Source organism: Coregonus clupeaformis, chromosome 27, assembly GCF_020615455.1.
Source record: "Coregonus clupeaformis isolate EN_2021a chromosome 27, ASM2061545v1, whole genome shotgun sequence".
Taxonomy (NCBI): Eukaryota; Metazoa; Chordata; class Actinopteri; order Salmoniformes; family Salmonidae; genus Coregonus; species Coregonus clupeaformis.
The window spans coordinates 39,834,451-39,854,043 of record NC_059218.1 but is presented as its reverse complement, the minus strand read 5'-3'; the positions used below and the strand labels follow the sequence as shown (position 1 = coordinate 39,854,043).

Below are 19,593 nucleotides of genomic sequence, written 5' to 3'. Positions count from 1 at the left end.
TATATTTACATGGCCCATGCTTATTCGGTGGCCTTAATTAGATCAATTCGACTGACAAATCCGTTTCAAATCAAGTTAGGCCACCTGCTAAATTGCACCTCATATCTTAGAATATACTTGGGCTATATAATATTATTTGGTGTGTGTATGGAAAAGCACCTCTCATCAAACACGTTTTTTTTTTTGTTGAATTCGCAAGATATGTGCTGAGTAATGCCAAATGCTTTGCGCAGGCCTATAGCAATCTTCCATGGGACGGTCGGTGTGAGAATCTGAGCAGCAGCCAGAAAACCAACCCAGCTTTTAGTTCAATGAAGCACGGCGAGGCATTTAACGGTGGCGGTCAAAAAAATCACGGCGTAAACACGTCTGTAAGGTATTTAAAAAATAATAATATTGTTATTGTAATATCTGACCAATATGAATACATGGACGTTTTTGTGTTCGTACACTCGCAAAAATGCATTGAGTCGCTTTTGTTATCAATAATCTGATGCATTCAGTCAATACATGGTGAACACTGCTTTATAGGATTTGCCTGAGACTTACCCTACGTGTTAAAAAATACATTAACTATAATATGAGTATAACTGTTTTGTTACTCTCTCTCTCTCTCTGTGTGTGTGAATGTGTATGTGTGTGTGTGTAAGCACCTTCTCATCAATTATAACTTATTATCAATTTTCGCCTTATTCAGCTCCATTTCCTAGTGTTTATTGGGTGGAGTTGGGGAGTAGGCTATGGCTATGGAGCAGGTGATTGAGCCTGTGTTTGCCTCTGGAGTGGCTGCTCGTTTGAGGAGCCAGTGGGACCGCAATGAGGGCATCGGTCAGAATGACAAGGCCCTGAAGTTCTTCGGCCAGGACTTTGAGTGTCTCCGGGCCCACAGTCTGCAGAGCAGACGCCTGTTTGAGGATGATGCATTCCCTGCTCAGACCTCATCGCTGGGCTTCAAGGAGCTGGGGTCACACTCTGCAAAGACACAGGGGGTCCGATGGATGCGCCCCACGGTGAGGGAGAGATACAGTACATCTGCAGGTTATAACTTTCTACTGCAGAGATGCTCCTATCCATCTTGATACTTGTCTCACCCGTAGAAACTCTCTCTGTGTTCCTCAGGAGTTCTGTTCTGACCCTCACTTCATCGTAGACGGAGCCACGCGTACAGACGTCTGCCAGGGAGCTCTGGGTGAGTTCAGATTGCCCACAATGTGCCCAACCTCTGCCCTACTGTACTATGGAGCTGGGCTTTTGGACTCCTACAGTATGTGCAATGGTGACGAAAGGACAGGAACTGATAGATAAACAGAGAGACGGAGACTTACATGATGACAATACCCCTACTTTTCTCAAAATTGAGTTTTTTCAAACCATGATTTCATCATCATAGCTAAGTTATTTAGGCACACCTAATGTAATGTCATGTGGTAGGTGTCATGTGGTATGTTCTGTGTGCCAGGTGACTGTTGGCTGCTGGCAGCGATCGCTTCACTCACACTGAATGAGACTCTACTGCATCGGGTGGTGCCCCATGGGCAGAGCTTCCATCAACAGTATGCTGGGATCTTTCACTTCCAGGTACTTCTACACTTCACCACCTTCCCCCGTACCACTCCTATCAGTCCTTACCGCTCTTACCCGGCTATACCTTTCCTGTCCTGTTCTGTCCAGAGCTACTCCTGTTTTCCCACATATTTATATATTTGACCCATCTCCAGCTCAATATCCAGTTGGTCTGCTATGACTTCATGCCCTTTATTTCAGTAGACTCTACACCCAAATGCAGACCTTTACAATACACTAGCTACTGTAACTGATCTGGCCCTCCACCCTAAATTCCCCACTACCCAGCACAGGGTTGGAGTGCCACTGCCCCACAACCCCCAACTCCTCCAGTCAGTCCTGTCCCCACAGGCTGCATGCATGCTGCTATATTTACTGCCAGTATTTATAGGTGGACATAAACAGTGTGTCACTCAGAACAGCAGGGCAGGGCTGCACCAGCACCCTGCTGGCAGATTCCTACAGGGAGCACCAGGCCAGCCCCGCAGCCCACCGGCCGGCCTGGCCCCCCCTGCTGGCAGATTCCTACAGGGAGCACCAGGCCAGCCCCGCAGCCCACCGGCCAGCCTGGCCCCTTTAACACCCACCCAAAGAGAGGGCAAGGGATAAAGATCTGGGGCACTCACTTAGCATCAGATGCAGTGCACTCATAACTGAAAGAGCACAGCGGTTGTTTTATCTCTTTGGGTTTGGACAAACACTCTGGGGAGTCGGCTGAACTGCAGTTGTCTTGTTGCCAAGCAATCTACTCTGTCCCTGGCAACCTGCAGCAGAGCCTCTCCCAGCAATGAATGCAGCATAATAAACACAACCATCCTTAAATCACAGAAGTTATACATTACTGCATTTGTATGGTGTGTATCCCAAATACTATTTTGTAGCAGTTGTGCTCGTCTCCCATGTTGTGTACCTGGTGTGTAGTTCTGGCAGTTTGGGGAGTGGGTGGACGTGGTGATTGATGACAGGCTGCCAGTGAAGGATGGAAAGCTGCTGTTCCTCCACTCAGCAGAGGGGGCAGAGTTCTGGAGCGCCCTGCTGGAGAAGGCCTACGCAAAGTAAGGACAATGGATGGCGAGAAAAAGGCAATTTAGTGTACGGACACAACATAACAAACTGTTATAACAGAACTGTCTGTCTGTCTGTCTGTCTGTTTGTCTGTGTTACAGGCTCAACGGCTGTTACGAGGCCCTCTCAGGGGGCAGTACATCGGAGGGATTTGAGGACTTCACAGGGGGCGTGACAGAGATGTTTGAGCTGAAGAAGGCCCATCCAGAACTGTTTAGCATAATCAGTAGAGCAGTGGAGAGAGGATCCCTGCTGGGATGCTCCATAGATGTTAGCAACACACACCATGCACACACACGCACACACACACACACACAGTCTTGTATAACTAACCTTGTGGGGACACACAATTCAGTCCCATTCAAAATCCTATATTCCCTAACTCTAAACCTAACCCTAACCTCTGTAGCTCAATTGGTAGAGCATGGCGCTTGTAACGCCAGGGTAGTGGGTTCGATCCCCGGGACCACCAATACGTAAAAATGTATGCACGCATGACTGTAAGTCGCTTTGGATAAAAGTGTCTGCTAAATGGCATATTATATTATTATTATAACCTTAACCCTCACCTTAACACTAGCTCCTAACCCTAAAACTAACCCTAGCTCCTAATCCTAATCCTAACCCTAGCTTTTAACCCTAAACCTAATTCTAACTCTAACACTAATTCTAACCTTAACCCCCTAGAAATAGTATTTGACCTTGTGTGGACTAACAAATTGTCCCCAGTTGGTCAAATTTTTGTTAGTTTACTATTCTTGTGGGGACTTCTGGTCCCCACAAGTATAGTTAAAACATGTTCACATACATGAACACAAACACACACACATACACACACTATTCTTTAAGAAACTATTTGTTTGTGCGATATAGATCCCGTACAAAATAATTCTCTAATTCTCTCAGATCTCTGGTGTTTTCGAGATGGAGGCGATGACATTCAAGAAGCTGGTGAAAGGCCATGCCTACTCTGTGACAGGTGTGGAGGAGGTGAGTGAAGGACCTGGCTAATGGAAGTTTTGATTAACAATACACATATAGTTTTATCACAGACAGCACCTCATGCTTATTGGCTAGGTGGAGTTTAAAGGAAGTCCCACCAAGCTTCTGCGGATCAGGAACCCCTGGGGAGAGATGGAGTGGACCGGAGCCTGGAGTGACAAGTGAGAGAAGAGGTGGAGGGAGAGAGAGATAGAGGTGAGATGGGGAGAGAGGGGAATGAGGTGGAGGAGAATTGGGTAAGAGTTAGTTCAGGAAAAGTTCAGTCTTGAGTGAACTTGGGCTGGTGATATATATTTTAAGAGATGTGTCAGTCTTTATTTGTGGTTTCAGTTCAAGAGAGTGGGCTGGAGTTGAACCATCGGTCAGAGCTAGATTGTACAACCGTAGCGAAGATGGAGAGTTCTGGTAAGTAGTTTGTCAAGAGTTTTTAAATATTCTATATTTTTAGGGTATTGTTTTGCCAATACAAATATCCTAACACAATATTAAGCTAATAGTACCCTCAAGACCAGTCTCTCTGCCTCTCCCATAAACCCTCCCACACAGGATGTCATTCCGTGACTTCCTGCGTGAGTTCAGCCGTTTGGAGATCTGTAATCTGACAGCAGACGCCCTGCAGGCCAGCCAGGTGAAGAAGTGGAGCTCAGCGCTCTACCCTGGAGAGTGGAGGAGAGGCAGCACTGCAGGGGGCTGCAGGAACTACCCAGGTACATTAGGAAACTGAATTGAGAGAGAAGGGGGACAAGGAGTAATAGATTCGTTTTTGTATGTTTTCCCATCTTCTCTACAGCAACGTTCTGGCTCAACCCTCAGTTCAAAGTGGCCCTTCAGCACCCAGACGCAGATGGCCAATCAGGTTGCAGCTTCCTGGTGGCGCTGATGCAGAAGGATCGTCGTCGGCAACGGCGTGAGGGGAAAGACATGGAGACCATTGGATTCGCCATCTATGAGGCAAGATATTTACTCCAGTAATTATTTTTATTTGGTAACAGTCAAGTTAAGAATCTGTAAGAATGATGTGACTTAAATACCTTTCTATCTTTCTTCTAGGTTCCAGAAGAGGTATGACACATTCTGGAAATGCTAGGAGTCCATCTCTGCATGAGACCATAACAGCAATCTCTACCCACAAATATTGGTCCTCTCCTTTCTGTACCATCTCCTATCATCCTCTTTCCTTCTTTCCTCTCCTCCTCTCTCCTGGACAGTTTACAGGTCGGCCCGGGGTGCATCTGAAGAGGGACTTCTTCCTGACCCACAGCTCCAGTGCCCGGTCAGAGCTCTTCATCAACCTGAGAGAGGTCAGCACCCGCTTCTGCCTGCCCAAGGGAGAGTACATCATCGTCCCCTCCACCTTCGAGCCCCAGAAGAACGGAGACTTTGTGCTCAGGGTGTTCTCTGAAAAGCCAGCCGACTCCCAGTGAGTGAAGGGTGGTGGGGTGGGGTGGGTAGCTCAGAGGGAGAGAGACATATGAAAAGCTTAAGCCAATGAAACTGGCTAAAGACTTGCTCCTCTCCTAACAGGGAATTGGATGATGACATCACAGCTGATCTGCCTGAGGTGGTGAGAAATGGTTTTGAACTAATTCAAACCAAGATGAATCTATTGACTAATCAGCATACAGCAGATGTACAGATGAGAGAAAAGCCAAACGGTCTGTGTGTGTCTGCTGCAGATAGTGCTGGATGAGAGCCAGATTGATGCAGGCTTCAAGGGTCTCTTCAGACAGCTGGCTGGAACGGTGAGAGAAACTACATTTTTGGCGGGAGCCATGGTACTTGTAGTCCTTTCTTACTTTATTTTATTCTCACAGGAAACGGAGATCAGTGCCTCCAAGCTTCAGACCATCCTAAACAGAATCGTCAGCAAGCGTGAGTCTGTTATACTGGCATCTCTTTTGGTTAAAGGGAAAAGGCATGTGAGGGAAGACTTGTATGGTGTGTTCACTGTCACTTTCTGTGTCACAGATAAGGACCTGAAGACAGACGGCTTTGGGAAGGAGGCTTGTCGTTGCATGATAACTCTCATGGATGTATCCTTAATTACAACTTCTTTATACCCACCCTGATGTGTGTCCATCAACCATCACTGTGCTTCCTCTTTATTGCTCTCAGTCTGTCCTTGACATTGATTTGACAGACCACCGGCACCGGGAAGCTGGGCTTGACAGAGTTCCATGTGCTGTGGGAGAAGATCAAACGGTACCTGGTGAGTCCAGCATGTCCTACTCTTCTAAATAGACCTCCGAAGCTTTCAAGCTATTGTTGGGTATGATTTCCACACCATGTTTGCTGTTGCCAACCTTTGTAAATAACCTCTCTCCACTGTTCTCACCCTCTCCTCCACCAAGTCAGACTGTTAATAACCGCTCTCCCTCTCCTCCACCAAGTCAGACTGTTAATAACCTCTCTCCCTTTCCTCCACCAAGTCAGACTGTTAATAACCGCTCTCCCTCTCCTCCACCAAGTCAGACTGTTAATAACCTCTCTCCCTTTCCTCCACCAAGTCAGACTGTTAATAACCGCTCTCCCTTTCCTCCACCAAGTCAGACTGTTAATAACCGCTCTCCCTCTCCTCCACCAAGTCAGACTGTTAATAACCTCTCTCCCTTTCCTCCACCAAGTCAGACTGTTAATAACCGCTCTCCCTCTCCTCCACCAAGTCAGACTGTTAATAACCTCTCTCCCTTTCCTCCACCAAGTCAGACTGTTAATAACCGCTCTCCCTTTCCTCCACCAAGTCAGACTGTTAATAACCTCTCTCCACTCCTTCACCAAGTCAGACTGTGTTAATAACCTCTCTCCACTCCTTTCTCTCTCTCCTCCACCAAGTCAGACTGTGTTAATAACCTCTCTCCACTCCTTTCTCTCTCTCCTCCACCACGTCAGACTGTGTTAATAACCTCTCTCCACTCCTTTCTCTCTCTCCTCCACCACGTCAGACTGTGTTAATAACCTCTCTCCACTCCTTTCTCTCTCTCCTCCACCACATCAAATCAAATGAAATTTTATTGGTCACATGCGCCGAATACAACAGGTGCAGACATTACAGTGAAATGCTTACTTACAGCCCTTAACCAACAGTGCATTTATTTTTAACAAAAAAATTAAAAATAAAACAACAACAAAAAAAGTGTTGAGAAAAAAAAGAACAGAAGTAAAATAAAGTAACAGTAGGGAGGCTATATATACAGGGGGGTACCGTTGCAGAGTCAATGTGCGGGGGCACCGGCTAGTTGAGGTAGTTGAGGTAATATGTACATGTGGGTAGAGTTAAAGTGACTATGCATAAATAATTAACAGAGTAGCAGCAGCGTAAAAAGGATGGGGTGGGGGGGCAGTGCAAATAGTCCGGGTAGCCATTAGCTGTTCAGGAGTCTTATGGCTTGGGAGAAGCTGTTGAGAAGTCTTTTGGACCTAGACTTGGCACTCCGGTACCGCTTGCCGTGCGATAGCAGAGAGAACAGTCTATGACTAGGGTGGCTGGAGTCTTTGACAATTTTGAGGGCCTTCCTCTGACACCGCCTGGTATAGAGGTCCTGGATGGCAGGAAGCTTGGCCCCAGTGATGTACTGGGCCGTACGCACTACCCTCTGTAGTGCCTTGCGGTCGGAGGCCAAGCAGTTGCCATACCAGGCGGTGATGCAACCAGTCAGGATGCTCTCGATGGTGCAGCTGTAGAATTTTTTGAGGATCTGAGGACCAATGCCAAATCTTTTCAGTCTCCTGAGGGGGAATAGGCTTTGTCGTGCCCTCTTCACGACTGTCTTGGTGTGTTTGGATCATGATAGTTTGTTGGTGATGTGGACACCAAGGAACTTGAAGCTCTCAACCTGTTCCACTACAGCCCCGTCGATGAGAATGGGGGCGTGCTCAGTCCTCTTTTTTTTTCCTGTAGTCCACAATCATCTCCTTTGTCTTGGTCACGTTGAGGGAGAGGTTGTTGTCCTGGCACCACACGGCCAGGTCTCTGACCTCCTCCCTATAGGCTGTCTCATCGTTGTCGGTGATCAGGCCTACCACTGTTGTGTCGTCGGCAAACTTAATGATGGTGTTGGAGTCGTGCCTGGCCATGCAGTCATGGGTGAACAGAGAGTACAGGAGGGGGACTGAGCACGCACCCCTGAGGGGCCCCCGTGTTGAGGATCAGTGTGGCAGATGTGTTGTTACCTACCCTTACCACCTGGGGGCGGCCCGTCAGGAAGTCCAGGATCCAGTTGCAGAGGGAGGTGTTTAGTCCCAGGATCCTTAGCTTAGTGATGAGCTTAGAGGGCACTATGGTGTTGAATGCTGAGCTGTAGTCAATGAATAGCATTCTCACGTAGGTGTTCCTCTTGTCCAGGTGGGAAAGGGCAGTGTGGAGTGCAATAGAGATTGCATCATCTGTGGATCTGTTGGGGCGGTATGCAAATTGGAGTGGGTCTAGGGTTTCTGGGATAATGCTGTTGATGTGAGCCATGACCAGCCTTTCAAAGCACTTCATGGCTACAGACGTCAGTGCTACGGGTCGGTAGTCATTTAGGCAGGTTATCTTAGAGTCCTTGGGCACGGGGACTATGGTGGTCTGCTTGAAACATGTTGGTATTACAGACTCAGTCAGGGACATGTTGAAAATGTCAGTGAAGACACTTGCCAGTTGGTCAGCACATGCTCGGAGTACAGGTCCTGGTAATCCGTCTGGCCCTGCGGCCTTGTGAATGTTGACCTGCTTAAAAGTCAAAGGCTTGTGTCACTGGGCAGCTCGCGGCTGTGCTTCCCTTTGTAGTCTGTAATAGTTTTCAAGCCCTGCCACATCCGACGAGCGTCAGAGCCAGTGTAGTACGATTCAATCTTAGTCCTGTATTGACTCTTTGCCTGTTTGATGGTTCGTCGGAGGTCATAGCGGGATTTCTTATAAGCGTCCGGGTTAGAGTCCCGTTCCTTGAAAGCGGCAGCTCTACCCTTTAGCTCAGTGCGGATGTTTCCTGTAATCCATGGCTTCTGGTTGGGGTATGTACGTACGGTCACTGTGGGGACGACATCATCGATGCACTTATTGATGAAGCCAGTGACTGATGTGGTGTACTCCTCAATGCTGTCTGAAGAATCCCGGAACATGTTCCAGTCTGTGCTAGCAAAACAGTCCTGTAGCTTAGCATCTGCGTCATCTGACTGTGTTAATAACCTGACTGTGTTAGCATCTGCGTCATCAGACTGTGTTAATAACCTCTCTCCACTCCTTTCTCTCTCTCCTCCACCACATCAGACTGTGTTTAGGAAGTTTGACCTGGATAAATCTGGCACCATGAGCTCCTATGAAATGCGGATGGCACTGGAATCAGCAGGTACTGTTTTATTACTGTTCTAGTAGCATCCTCACTAAATGTATAAAGCACAATAATATAACCAACACTGAGTTGACTGTGCGTTTACTGTGAATGCAGTCTTCTCTAATGCCAGAACATTGCCTTTAAATTTCAATCAAACTGTAACGTTGACCTTCCGCAAGTACGTATTGAATAGAGCCCTTTTAAGTGCATAATAACATGACCAGCTCTGCCCCTGGTCACTTTATCCAACAGGAGACCAGTCTCTACCTAGTACTACCATGACAAGCTACCCGTTTGTGTAACCAGGCAAAAAGTCTAAAATAGTTTTGCTGATAAGACTAGTTGTCTAGGTGAGATATCATAAGAGCTGTGTTTGATGTGCTGTTCACCCACTGTCCCTTTCTCTACGTCAGGCTTCAAGTTGACCAACCACTTGTTCCAACTCATCATCCTGCGCTATGCAAAGGAAGACCTGAACGTGGACTTTGATAACTTTGTAAACTGTCTCATCCGCCTGGAGACCATGTTCAGTGAGTTGACTTCATCTACAGCAGTGATACCTCTGATAATGCTACTACCAGTAGAGATAACCACTCTCTGTTCACCATTCTAGAGACCTTTAAAGAAATGGACACTGATGTAGATGGGGTGGTATCCTTCAGCTTCTTCCAGGTATGTCACAACCATCAGAAACTGTCTTCTTATTTTGAGGGAGAGCAGCTTGTGGAGTTTTAACGTCAAACTGCTTTTGAGCCCAGACACAACTGTTCCTTTCTCTATCAATGTTTTACTGGTGTCATTGAAGTGTGACTACTTTAAGCTGTTAAATGTGTTATGAGGTGTTGGTAAAGTCTTTGCTCTCTTTCCTCTAGTGGATCTCCCTCACCATGTTTGCCTAGACATATGGATGGCCCTGGCCTGCTACAGCTTCTGTTTGTGGCGTCACCCCCACTCCAACTATGCATTACAACGGCCATAGAATATTGTCTTAAATGTGACTAGTTGTGGTTCTAAAACAGGTCGAGGAGAACACATAAATGCTTTTGAACATTGCCTTTGCCTGACTTTTTCATTTTATATATTAAAAATAATAAAAATAAACCTGTGATCAACTTGTTTTTTAAACAAGTTGTTGGATTTATATTCTGACAGAAGTCAATCATAAAGCCTTAGTTTGAAAATAACAAAACAGATATTCTAACCTCAATGACAAAAATGCCTTGAAAAATAGAGAAAATAAAACAGACATTTAAGGTTTTATTAAGTACATTTAAAGTGTTTGAAAAGCCAACTCTTTCTGGATACCTCTGCACTTCTCAGGAATGTATGGATTTTTGTTATCTTTCATTTTTGAAAATAAAGTGCAATGATTGAAACATCTGAACATGTAGCCATTATCCTCTGTCATAATCTGAACGTCAAACATTAAGAAATGAGCAGCACAAATCTGTTTTTTCCCGGCAATTATTTAACAAACTTTAAAAGTGCAATAAATAATGCTTATTTATATATAAATATAATGACTTTATATACACTTGTATTCAAAACTACCATAATTGTCCTGACATCTCTATCCACCAACACACAGCTTACAATTTCACTTACATTTGAATTTTAAATCCTGTGATTCAATTCTAAACCCATTTCTCTCCATGGAGTTTCCTCTAAGGACAAATATCCCTACATCTTCACCTACCTTACATATGCTACACATGGCTTTTAACAACCTCTGGGGCAAACACAGGCTGCTCCTGTTAACGTCCCAGTCACCTTGAGTCAGCCCAGCCACTAGAGGGCGCTAGAAGCACATGGTGAGAGCATAGCAGCCAGCCCAGGAACTGAAGATGATGCTTGCTCTCTCTCTCTCTCTCTCTCTCTCTCTCTCTCAGTTGAGTGCCAGTCCCTCACTGACGGGCATGTTGATATGGGCAGTCAGCAGGGGTGCACTCTTGCCCTCTCGCAGCACAAACACCTGTAATTACACAACGTGTGTCAACAACAGCTTACCTTCTACTCTCACATAGGTTTTATGTTCAAGGAGGCACTGAAATGGCTACACAGTGAAGTTACCTAATGGAAAAATAGAGTAACAGAGAAATGAAATGCATACTTTGATGATGTCAGAGATTCCTTTATCACTCAGGCACTCCACAAATGTGTCAATAGGGTAGTTGAGCCCAGGAACCAGTAGGGGGATCTGCGGAGAGATTGAACACATTCAATAATATTCAGGCTATTAGCCAAAGTGAAAGAATGTATATAAACTACCCAGCGACATTAGTGAGGTGTACAGTCAATGTCACTTTTCAGCTGATGATACATGATGGATTAAAAGGAAGGTCACCTTGAAGAAGGCTGTCCTCATACTGTACAGGCTCTCGTCATACAGGAAGCTGATGGCCAAGTTCATGACAGGACGGCATGCAGCTGTGTTCTGGATGTTCAGAGTTAGCTTGAAGGACGGGCCCAGGCCCTGCACCTAACACAGACAGGACGACAGGAGGAGAGAGACTCCACCAGGAGTTCTGACTGTGTGCTAAACCATCGCTGGGATTCTATTAGAGACACTCACATTCCCTCATACACCAGGACATCAGACTCACCACTGCGTTCATCTTGAGAGGCTCAGACAGGCTGGAGGACATGGGTGTAAGGCTGGACTCTAGGGCTTTAACGTAGGCCCTCGCTGCAGCCAGACGCAGACGACTCAGGTCCATCTGGAAGGCCCTGTGCATTGCTGGAAAACACATGGCCCAAACCGAACATCAAAAATTGACCCACAAACCCAAGACCCCAAAACTCTCTCCAAAAACTGCTGAGAAACAAGCAAACCATTGTTCAGTCTGGAGGTTGTGGCCACTGGCCAGGCTAGACTACAGTTCTGGTTGGACATACGTACCCACAGCATTCTCCCGTTCCCTCATGGTTTGGTCCACGTACAACTTGGTCTTCTTGGGGATATTGAGGCGGATGCTTTGTGCCAGAGGGGGGCCTGGGGCAGAGTCCCTGTCATCAAACACAGCTGTCCTCTTCAGGATCTTTACTATCAGACCCCCTCCTACAAAACACAGGGACACACACTGAAATCAGGCACGGGGCTTCATTTCATCATCTGTCCATTGTACTAAGCATCCTAGACTAGAGGACCCTCTTTTAAACAAGACTTCAAATCCATCCTAAATGAACAGGTAATATGTACCTTTGGTGGTCATTATAAGGGTTCCGTCTTCTCGTCCATATCTCCCAAAGCAAATGCTGGTCACTATATCCTGGAACACAGAGGACTGACAGTCAGAACTAATCATGACAGTGGGGTACAAACCTAGCAAACCTAATCACCTTTCAAAAACATAGGATTTTGTTGGGGTGCCAAGTCCAGATAAAACTAAAACAAGCAGGAAATAAGCATGTGAATCTGTTTCTAAAGAGTCTGTTTCATCAGAATCAAGTAGCTACTAACCTATTGGTAAGCTTTTGGCCTGTCTAGCCATGGCGTCTTACCGGAGTCTTGATGGTGCTAATGAGGTTTTTGTCCCTGTAGATGTGGACCTCACAGTTAGCCAGACCCACTAACACCGCCTGGAAGCCCCTGGTGGGGAGGTCCATCACACCCATGGTAGTGACAGGGGCAGGCAGGCAGGCCGTCCACAGCTTCTTCCCCTGGACACAGAGGACAGGACAGGACACACACACACTCAGGCCTCTTCCAACGATCACATCACACAGCTGCAGTTTCTACTGAATTGACTGAGTGTAGGTGAGAGAGGGTGTTACCTACCTTCTGTGTGAAGCCCTGCAGGGTCTCCTGGGCACAGCCCACCACCACATTCTTCCCCATCCTCACCAGCCCCACAGGGTGAGAAGACAGCTCAATACAGTACTTGGGCTTGGGGGACTCCCTGCAAAGACAGAGCACAACAAAATGTCATCCAGCTATTTCCCTTGCATCCTGCGAAAATAAACATTGGCTGGCAGTAATACACTCAGGCCAGATGTAATACTTTTAAAGTTTTGGGGGAGGGTCATCCATAGGACAGGGGTCGTCCATATGGAAGGCCAATGTGCGACTTCAGCCTCAAAACATACAACTTTCAAACCAAGATGTTTTCCCGACAACTTTCTTCCACCTTTTCTTTATCTCTGAAAAGTGTTGTTGGTATCAAAGCCGAATCTTTTATTTCCGCGAACCGACATGATTGCGATAAAGTTCTGCCTACGGCTTAGTAATGCTGAGGCGTCATTGGCATGCACTACGCTCTTGAGCCCTTGATGGTTGCTAGGCAGCGCCCTGTTACTACTATCCTGGCAGTTGTAAACTTTGCGAGGCATGTCACTTCACCCATCTCTTTGGATTGCCCACCACATGCACTGTTTTCTTAACCACAACTGGATGGGATCCATAAAGAATGACTGTGGGAATAAATATCACTGAATGACCAACATACTGGAATAAAGTAGGGTACCCTGCATGTGTTCAACAATTTCAGCATCGTTTTGCGCAGCTTTGAGACAAGTGTGGGGACTCTTGATAAACCAATGTCAGATTTTACTTTTTTACTGAATCTCCATTTGGATATTGGTTAGGCTACAATTAGACTGTTGAAATGTTAGCTAAGTTGAGTTGAGTGCTGCTGATGATCATCTTGTCTAGGCTCATTTATTAACACTGATCAGAACATTTTGCCAGCATGTTACTGCACGTAGTCTAATTAACAATTTGATTATTTTGCTTTTCACTTGCAGTCGCTTAGCAGCCTAGGCCTACTCCCAACCAAAAAGCCTGTGACTTGTCTTAATCAATCAATGTGATTTTGTTTCACTGAATCTCCATCTGTATATTTGGTTAATTCTCTGTCTGGGCAAATAAGTAGAGGTGGTAGCTCATCTATTCGATTGCAATAATGTATCCTAAATCAAGTGTTCATCTATCACTGATCAGAAACATTTAGCATGCAATAATGTATCCTAAATCAAGTGTTCATCTATCATCGATCAGAAACATTTAGCATGCAATAATGTATCCTAAATCAAGTGTTAATCTATCACTGATCAGAAACATTTAACATGCAATAATGTATCCTAAATCAAGTGTTCATCTATCACTGATCAGAAACATTTAACATGCAATAATGTATCTTAAATCAAGTGTTCCTCTATCACTGATCAGAAACATTTAACATGCAATAATGTATCCTAAATCAAGTGTTCATCTATCACTGATCAGAAACATTTAACATGCAATAATGTATCTTAAATCAAGTGTTCATCCATCACTGATCAGAAACATTTAGCATGCAATAATGTATCCTAAATCAAGTGTTCATCTATCACTGATCAGAAAAATTTAACATGCAATAATGTATCCTAAATCAAGTGTTCATCTATCACTGATCAGAAACATTTAACATGCAATAATGTATCTTAAATCAAGTGTTCATCTATCACTGATCAGAAACATTTAGCATGCAATAATGTATCCTAAATCAAGTGTTCATCTATCACTGATCAGAAACATTTAACATGCAATAATGTATCCTAAATCAAGTGTTCATCTATCACTGATCAGAAACATTTAACATGCAATAATGTATCTTAAATCAAGTGTTAATCTATCACTGATCAGAATTTTTTTACATGCAATAATGTATCCTAAATCAAGTGTTCATCTATCATTGATCAGAAACATTTAGCATGCAATAATGTATCCTAAATCAAGTGTTAATCTATCACTGATCAGAATTTTTTTACATGCAATAATGTATCCTAAATCAAGTGTTCATCTATCATCGATCAGAAACTTTTAGCATGCAATAATGTATCCTAAATCAAGTGTTAATCTATCACTGATCAGAAACATTTAACATGCAATAATGTATCCTAAATCAAGTGTTCATCTATCACTGATCAGAAACATTTAGCATGCAATAATGTATCCTAAATCAAGTGTTCATCTATCAGAAACATTTAGCATGCAATAATGTATCCTAAATCAAGTGTTCATCTATCATCGATCAGAAACATTTAGCATGCAATAATGTATCCTAAATCAAGTGTTCATCTATCATCGATCAGAAACTTTTAGCATGCAATAATGTATCCTAAATCAAGTGTTCATCTATCATCGATCAGAAACATTTAGCATGCAATAATGTATCCTAAATCAAGTGTTCATCTATCATCGATCAGAAACATTTAGCATGCAATAATGTATCCTAAATCAAGTGTTCATCTATCATCGATCAGAAACATTTAGCATGCAATAATGTATCCTACATCAAGTGTTCATCTATCAGAAACATTTAGCATGCAATAATGTATCCTAAATCAAGTGTTAATCTATCACTGATCAGAAACATTTAACATGCAATAATGTATCCTAAATCAAGTGTTCATCTATCACTGATCAGAAACATTTAGCATGCAATAATGTATCCTAAATCAAGTGTTCATCTATCACTGATCAGAAACATTTAACATGCTATAATGTATCCTAAATCAAGTGTTCATCTATCACTGATCAGAAACATTTAGCATGCAATAATGTATCCTAAATCAAGTGTTCATCTATCACTGATCAGAAACATTTAACATGCTATAATGTATCCTAAATCAAGAGTAGGCCTATTATTTTGCTCGATCGCGTAAAGGCAACTCCAAAAGCCAGAGGATGTTGTGAAATATGAACACGAGACTCACATGCTTTTGAAAAATATAGATTGCTATTATTTTCTATCGGTATCCTGATGAAGATACTCTGAAGGTAGAAAAAAAATTTGGCCCGTGCTACAGACGGCTATATCATTCCGCTAATACCTAGTAAAGGCGCAGTGCACTACTTTTGTGCGAGAAAAAATGTACGTTAAAAAAAGTATTATTACATTTTGTATATATATATTTTTTTCCTTCTTCCAGATTTTTCAGGGGGTGCTGCAGCACCCTCAGCACCCCTACTTCCTGCAGCTATGCTCCCACTCCTAAACTTGCTGGCATGTGCACAGGAGATATAAAAGGCTTATCCCGGCAAGAATGTGGTAAAATGGGACTGTATGAATTGGGTTCTACAAAAACATTGCCAGATTTATTTTTACAGGCAACATACCGTAAAGTCTGTCTGTAAAGGGTCATAGAGACAAAGGTATTTTTTGGTCGGTGGTTGCCATACCTGCGGAGGATGTAGATATTCCCATTGCGACAGGCCACAGTGATCCGGAACTCCACATCAAACTGACCAGTCACATCCATTTGCGTGGGAGCACTGGGGAGGGACATCTGTGGCAACAAGAATATGGATGTCAACAGAGGGAATGGAGAGAGTAAACCATATGAATTCAAAATGACTGAACCTGGATAATTCAACAACAATACATGTTTTAACCTTTATTTATCCAGGTTAGTGTCATACAAATTTGTGCATGGAATTGAAGCAAAAGCCCCTCTTACACTAGCCACTGTCACGCTCTTCCTCCCATATCACATCTAACCAATGATTGATCTGTTATTGTAAATTCCTCTTTGTGAATTGAACATACCTTGGAGAGGATGGTGAAGGCCTCAGGGTCCAGGATATAGACATCTTTACTCTCAGTGCCAATAACCAGACAGCTGACTGCATCCTCATCAGCCATGTTCTTCTTCAGGGTGCCGATGCATGTAATAACAGTCTAAGAGCACATACAAACAGTTGACTCTGTGTGTGTGTGTGTGTGTGTGTGTGTGTGTGTGTGTGTGTGTGTGTGTGTGTGTGTGTGTATGTCACATTGCTCAAGTCAATCACTGCTGTGAGGAAGGCTACCTGTCTTCGTATTGGCTGAGCCTTATGAAGGTTCACAAAAGCCTCCATGTCTTGTGGGTCCAACATGAGGAACCTTGACAGGTAAAAGGGAACAATGGTGATATGAAACTTCAGTCAGATCCAGTATCAGACGGCACTTCACTCACACAAACAACCAGAGTTACTTATCCAACCGAGTTGTTACCTCAAAGATCTGACGGAGAGTGGAACATCAGCTTTGTCTCTAGAAAGCAGGAAAGTAGTACTAATTAATACCATGACCCTGATCCTAATCCATGATCATAATGCCATTTTGTCAGTGTACTTTGGATGTGTCACGAGTAACCTGTTTTGATCATCGTACAGTCTTTTGAATGGTTTCATATATATTTTTAAGACGGTCAGATAATCAAGCATTGGCAATAAAATAAAATAAGTATTTCCCCCAAACACACAATCAACAGTCAATTGGGAACATAACTCGACGCATGCTATTAGCAGAAACTTACCGGATGCCCTCCAACATTTCCTTCAAGCTCAATGGGTCAATCATGTCCTTAAGAAAAGAGAAGGGTTATTAGTACAGCAGGCCAATCAAAAGAGAACCATGGTGCTCTCCCAGAAGCGTGGCTGGTGCGTAAAACCCGCCAATTCAGACAAACAAAAAGGTGTCGCATAAAGTACAGCAGGCCAAAATTGAAAACAGCTCAAAAGTTGTTGCTCTAACAGTGCAGGGGGAAATTACAACATAATTAACTTTTTTTTTATTGTTTTGTTTGCTGAAATCTTTGCAGCTCCACTCACCTCCCTTGCCTGGTTCCATACGTCCTGTTCCAGGGCATTGACCTCTAATGGAGGGAGAGTGAACTTGAAGTAGGGCCGCAGGTTTTTATAGACATAGATGAAGGGGCCGGAAGCTACAGCGATGGCAGGCGTGCGTGGCTCATGCTGGTCCATGAGGAAAGAAACCAAGCCAGTGGGCAGGTCAAGCAACGTGTTCTCACTCATCAGGCCAGTTCCACGGTACACCTTCAGCTTCATGTTGCATGAACCAGTTCCCAGGTCCCCCACCACCAACTAAAACAGAAAGAAGGACAATGTTCATCTTGTACACAGAAATCACAGGCACACTAATCAAACACCACACGTACACGCACCCACAGAACAAAATGAGTCAACCAAAAAACATGCACAAAGAGCTTCTTCCTATGAGAAAAAGGATTAGAGGCAGATTAAGAAATCGCTTATAGCAAGTGTAGCAACATTATTCTTACCTTATTCTCACCATCCCCATGCAGGTCTGCAAGAGCTGTATAAGAAATACACAGGCCACGGGTAAATTCATTGTCTGAGAAAATAGCGGATTTATTTATAGATATTAATAAATATGTAGGAACAGACAAGATATATAGCATCAAAATTAGAGCAAATGTACATTTAACAAGGCTACATTTAACAAGGCTAGTGACAGAAATTAGAAATGGGTGGTAGCTAAGGTGAAATCTTACCGATGCAAGATGAAAAAGTATAGAGATTGGCCACTGGATCGTAGTGTGCATCTAACCATTTACTGGTCTCAGAGCTGTTAAGAGACAGAGTAACGTTATGGTTTTGAAGCAAGGCAACGACTTTTCAACCATAATTTAGCAAGCATAGAAATAACGTTTGACAGCTAGCCAGCGTCGCTGGGATTTATTTACATTTACCACTGGACACAGGCGTCATTTCAACGTCTAACTTAGTGTTGATGTACATTTCATTTAATTGTCAACTAATGTGAATTCAACGTAAATTCGACAAAACAGGTCACTATGTCATAGAATTTAGGTAAAAGTTGCGTGAAAAAAAGACGAAATTCCCTTAAATGTATGACTTTTTGCTAATCCAATCAGTTTTCTACGTTGATTCAACGTCATTTCATATATTTTTTGTTGTTGAAATGATGTGGAAACAAAATTGATTCAAATAGTTTTTTGCAAAGTGGGTAGCTAACTAGCTAATGCGATTAGCTAGCTAGTGATAGCAAAGTTGGCTTGCTTGATATCCTGCTAACGTTAGCTAGCTGGCTTGCTGGCTAACGTTAGCATGCTAGACGTAGCTAGCTAACGTTAACGAAACGTTAGCTGAAAGGTTTGCGTTCCTGTAGCTACCTAGCGTAACTTACTTTTCTTTCATCTGTGAGAGTGAAGGCATGACCAATATGATATTCCTCAATTAATATTGTAAGGATATCCTGTGATGCAAAATTGTTTTGCCACTGAGGTAGCTAGCTGGCTAACGTTAGCTTGCCTGCTTGTTTACGTTATCATTAATCCTCTGATCGGCTTTTCCGTTTCTATGGCAGCAAGGAAGGAGCAACGGAGAAAAGATTCCTTAACAAATTCCTCAATAAATAGTTCCGCTTCTTAAACGCTACTCTGTGAAATCGCGGTCTTTGATCGTACACACTGAGTATACAAAACATTAGGAACTTCTCTTTCCATGACAAACTGACCAGGTGAATTCAAAGTGAAAGCAGTGGTGGAAAAAGTACTAAATTGTCATACTTGAGTAAAAGTAAAGATACCTTAATAGAAAATTACTCAAGTAAAAGTCACCCAGTAAAATACTACTTGAGTAAAAGTCTAAAAGTATTTGGTTTTAAATATACTTAAGTATCAAAAGTAAATGGAATTGCTAAAATGTACTTAAGTATCAAAAGTAAAAGTAAAAGTATAAATCATTTCAAATTCCTTATATTAAGCAAACTAGACAGCACTTTATTTATTTTTTAATTGACAGATAGCCAGGGGCACACTCCAACACTCAGACATAATTTACAAACAAAGCATTTGTGTTTAGTGAGTCTGCCACATCAGAAGCAGTAGGGATGACAAGGGATGT

The 19,593-nt window shown here is 43.5% G+C and overlaps 2 protein-coding genes across 3 annotated transcripts; one reads left to right on the top strand and one right to left on the bottom strand.

The window, feature by feature from the left end:
* On the top strand, positions 1 to 10,323 carry si:dkeyp-50d11.2 (calpain-1 catalytic subunit). Of its 2 annotated transcripts, none has more exons than XM_041851555.2 (22): positions 1 to 371; positions 698 to 1,010; positions 1,120 to 1,189; positions 1,460 to 1,578; positions 2,485 to 2,618; positions 2,730 to 2,898; positions 3,535 to 3,618; positions 3,706 to 3,791; positions 3,961 to 4,035; positions 4,177 to 4,337; positions 4,421 to 4,581; positions 4,681 to 4,692; positions 4,839 to 5,050; positions 5,155 to 5,194; positions 5,307 to 5,372; positions 5,445 to 5,502; positions 5,599 to 5,663; positions 5,771 to 5,839; positions 8,876 to 8,954; positions 9,353 to 9,469; positions 9,553 to 9,611; positions 9,812 to 10,323. In XM_041851555.2, the coding sequence occupies exons 2-22, from the start codon at positions 741 to 743 to the stop codon at positions 9,836 to 9,838; spliced, it is 2,133 nt and encodes a 710-aa protein (XP_041707489.1). In that variant the 5' UTR covers positions 1 to 371; positions 698 to 740; the 3' UTR covers positions 9,839 to 10,323. The 2 variants fall into 2 exon arrangements, with proteins under 2 accessions (XP_041707489.1, XP_041707488.1); XM_041851554.2 differs by having other exon boundaries at positions 1 to 376.
* On the bottom strand, positions 10,184 to 19,075 carry bbs1 (Bardet-Biedl syndrome 1). Its single transcript, XM_041851556.2, has 17 exons — positions 18,875 to 19,075; positions 18,219 to 18,292; positions 17,985 to 18,019; positions 17,515 to 17,787; positions 17,220 to 17,266; positions 16,916 to 16,954; positions 16,732 to 16,804; positions 16,469 to 16,600; positions 16,102 to 16,208; positions 12,718 to 12,838; positions 12,441 to 12,599; positions 12,139 to 12,208; positions 11,839 to 11,997; positions 11,543 to 11,676; positions 11,284 to 11,418; positions 11,050 to 11,136; positions 10,184 to 10,911 (listed from the first exon to the last, which is right to left on the bottom strand). The coding sequence occupies exons 1-17, from the start codon at positions 18,901 to 18,903 to the stop codon at positions 10,825 to 10,827; spliced, it is 1,761 nt and encodes a 586-aa protein (XP_041707490.1). The 5' UTR covers positions 18,904 to 19,075; the 3' UTR covers positions 10,184 to 10,824.
* Between the last annotated feature and the right edge of the window lie 518 nt (positions 19,076 to 19,593).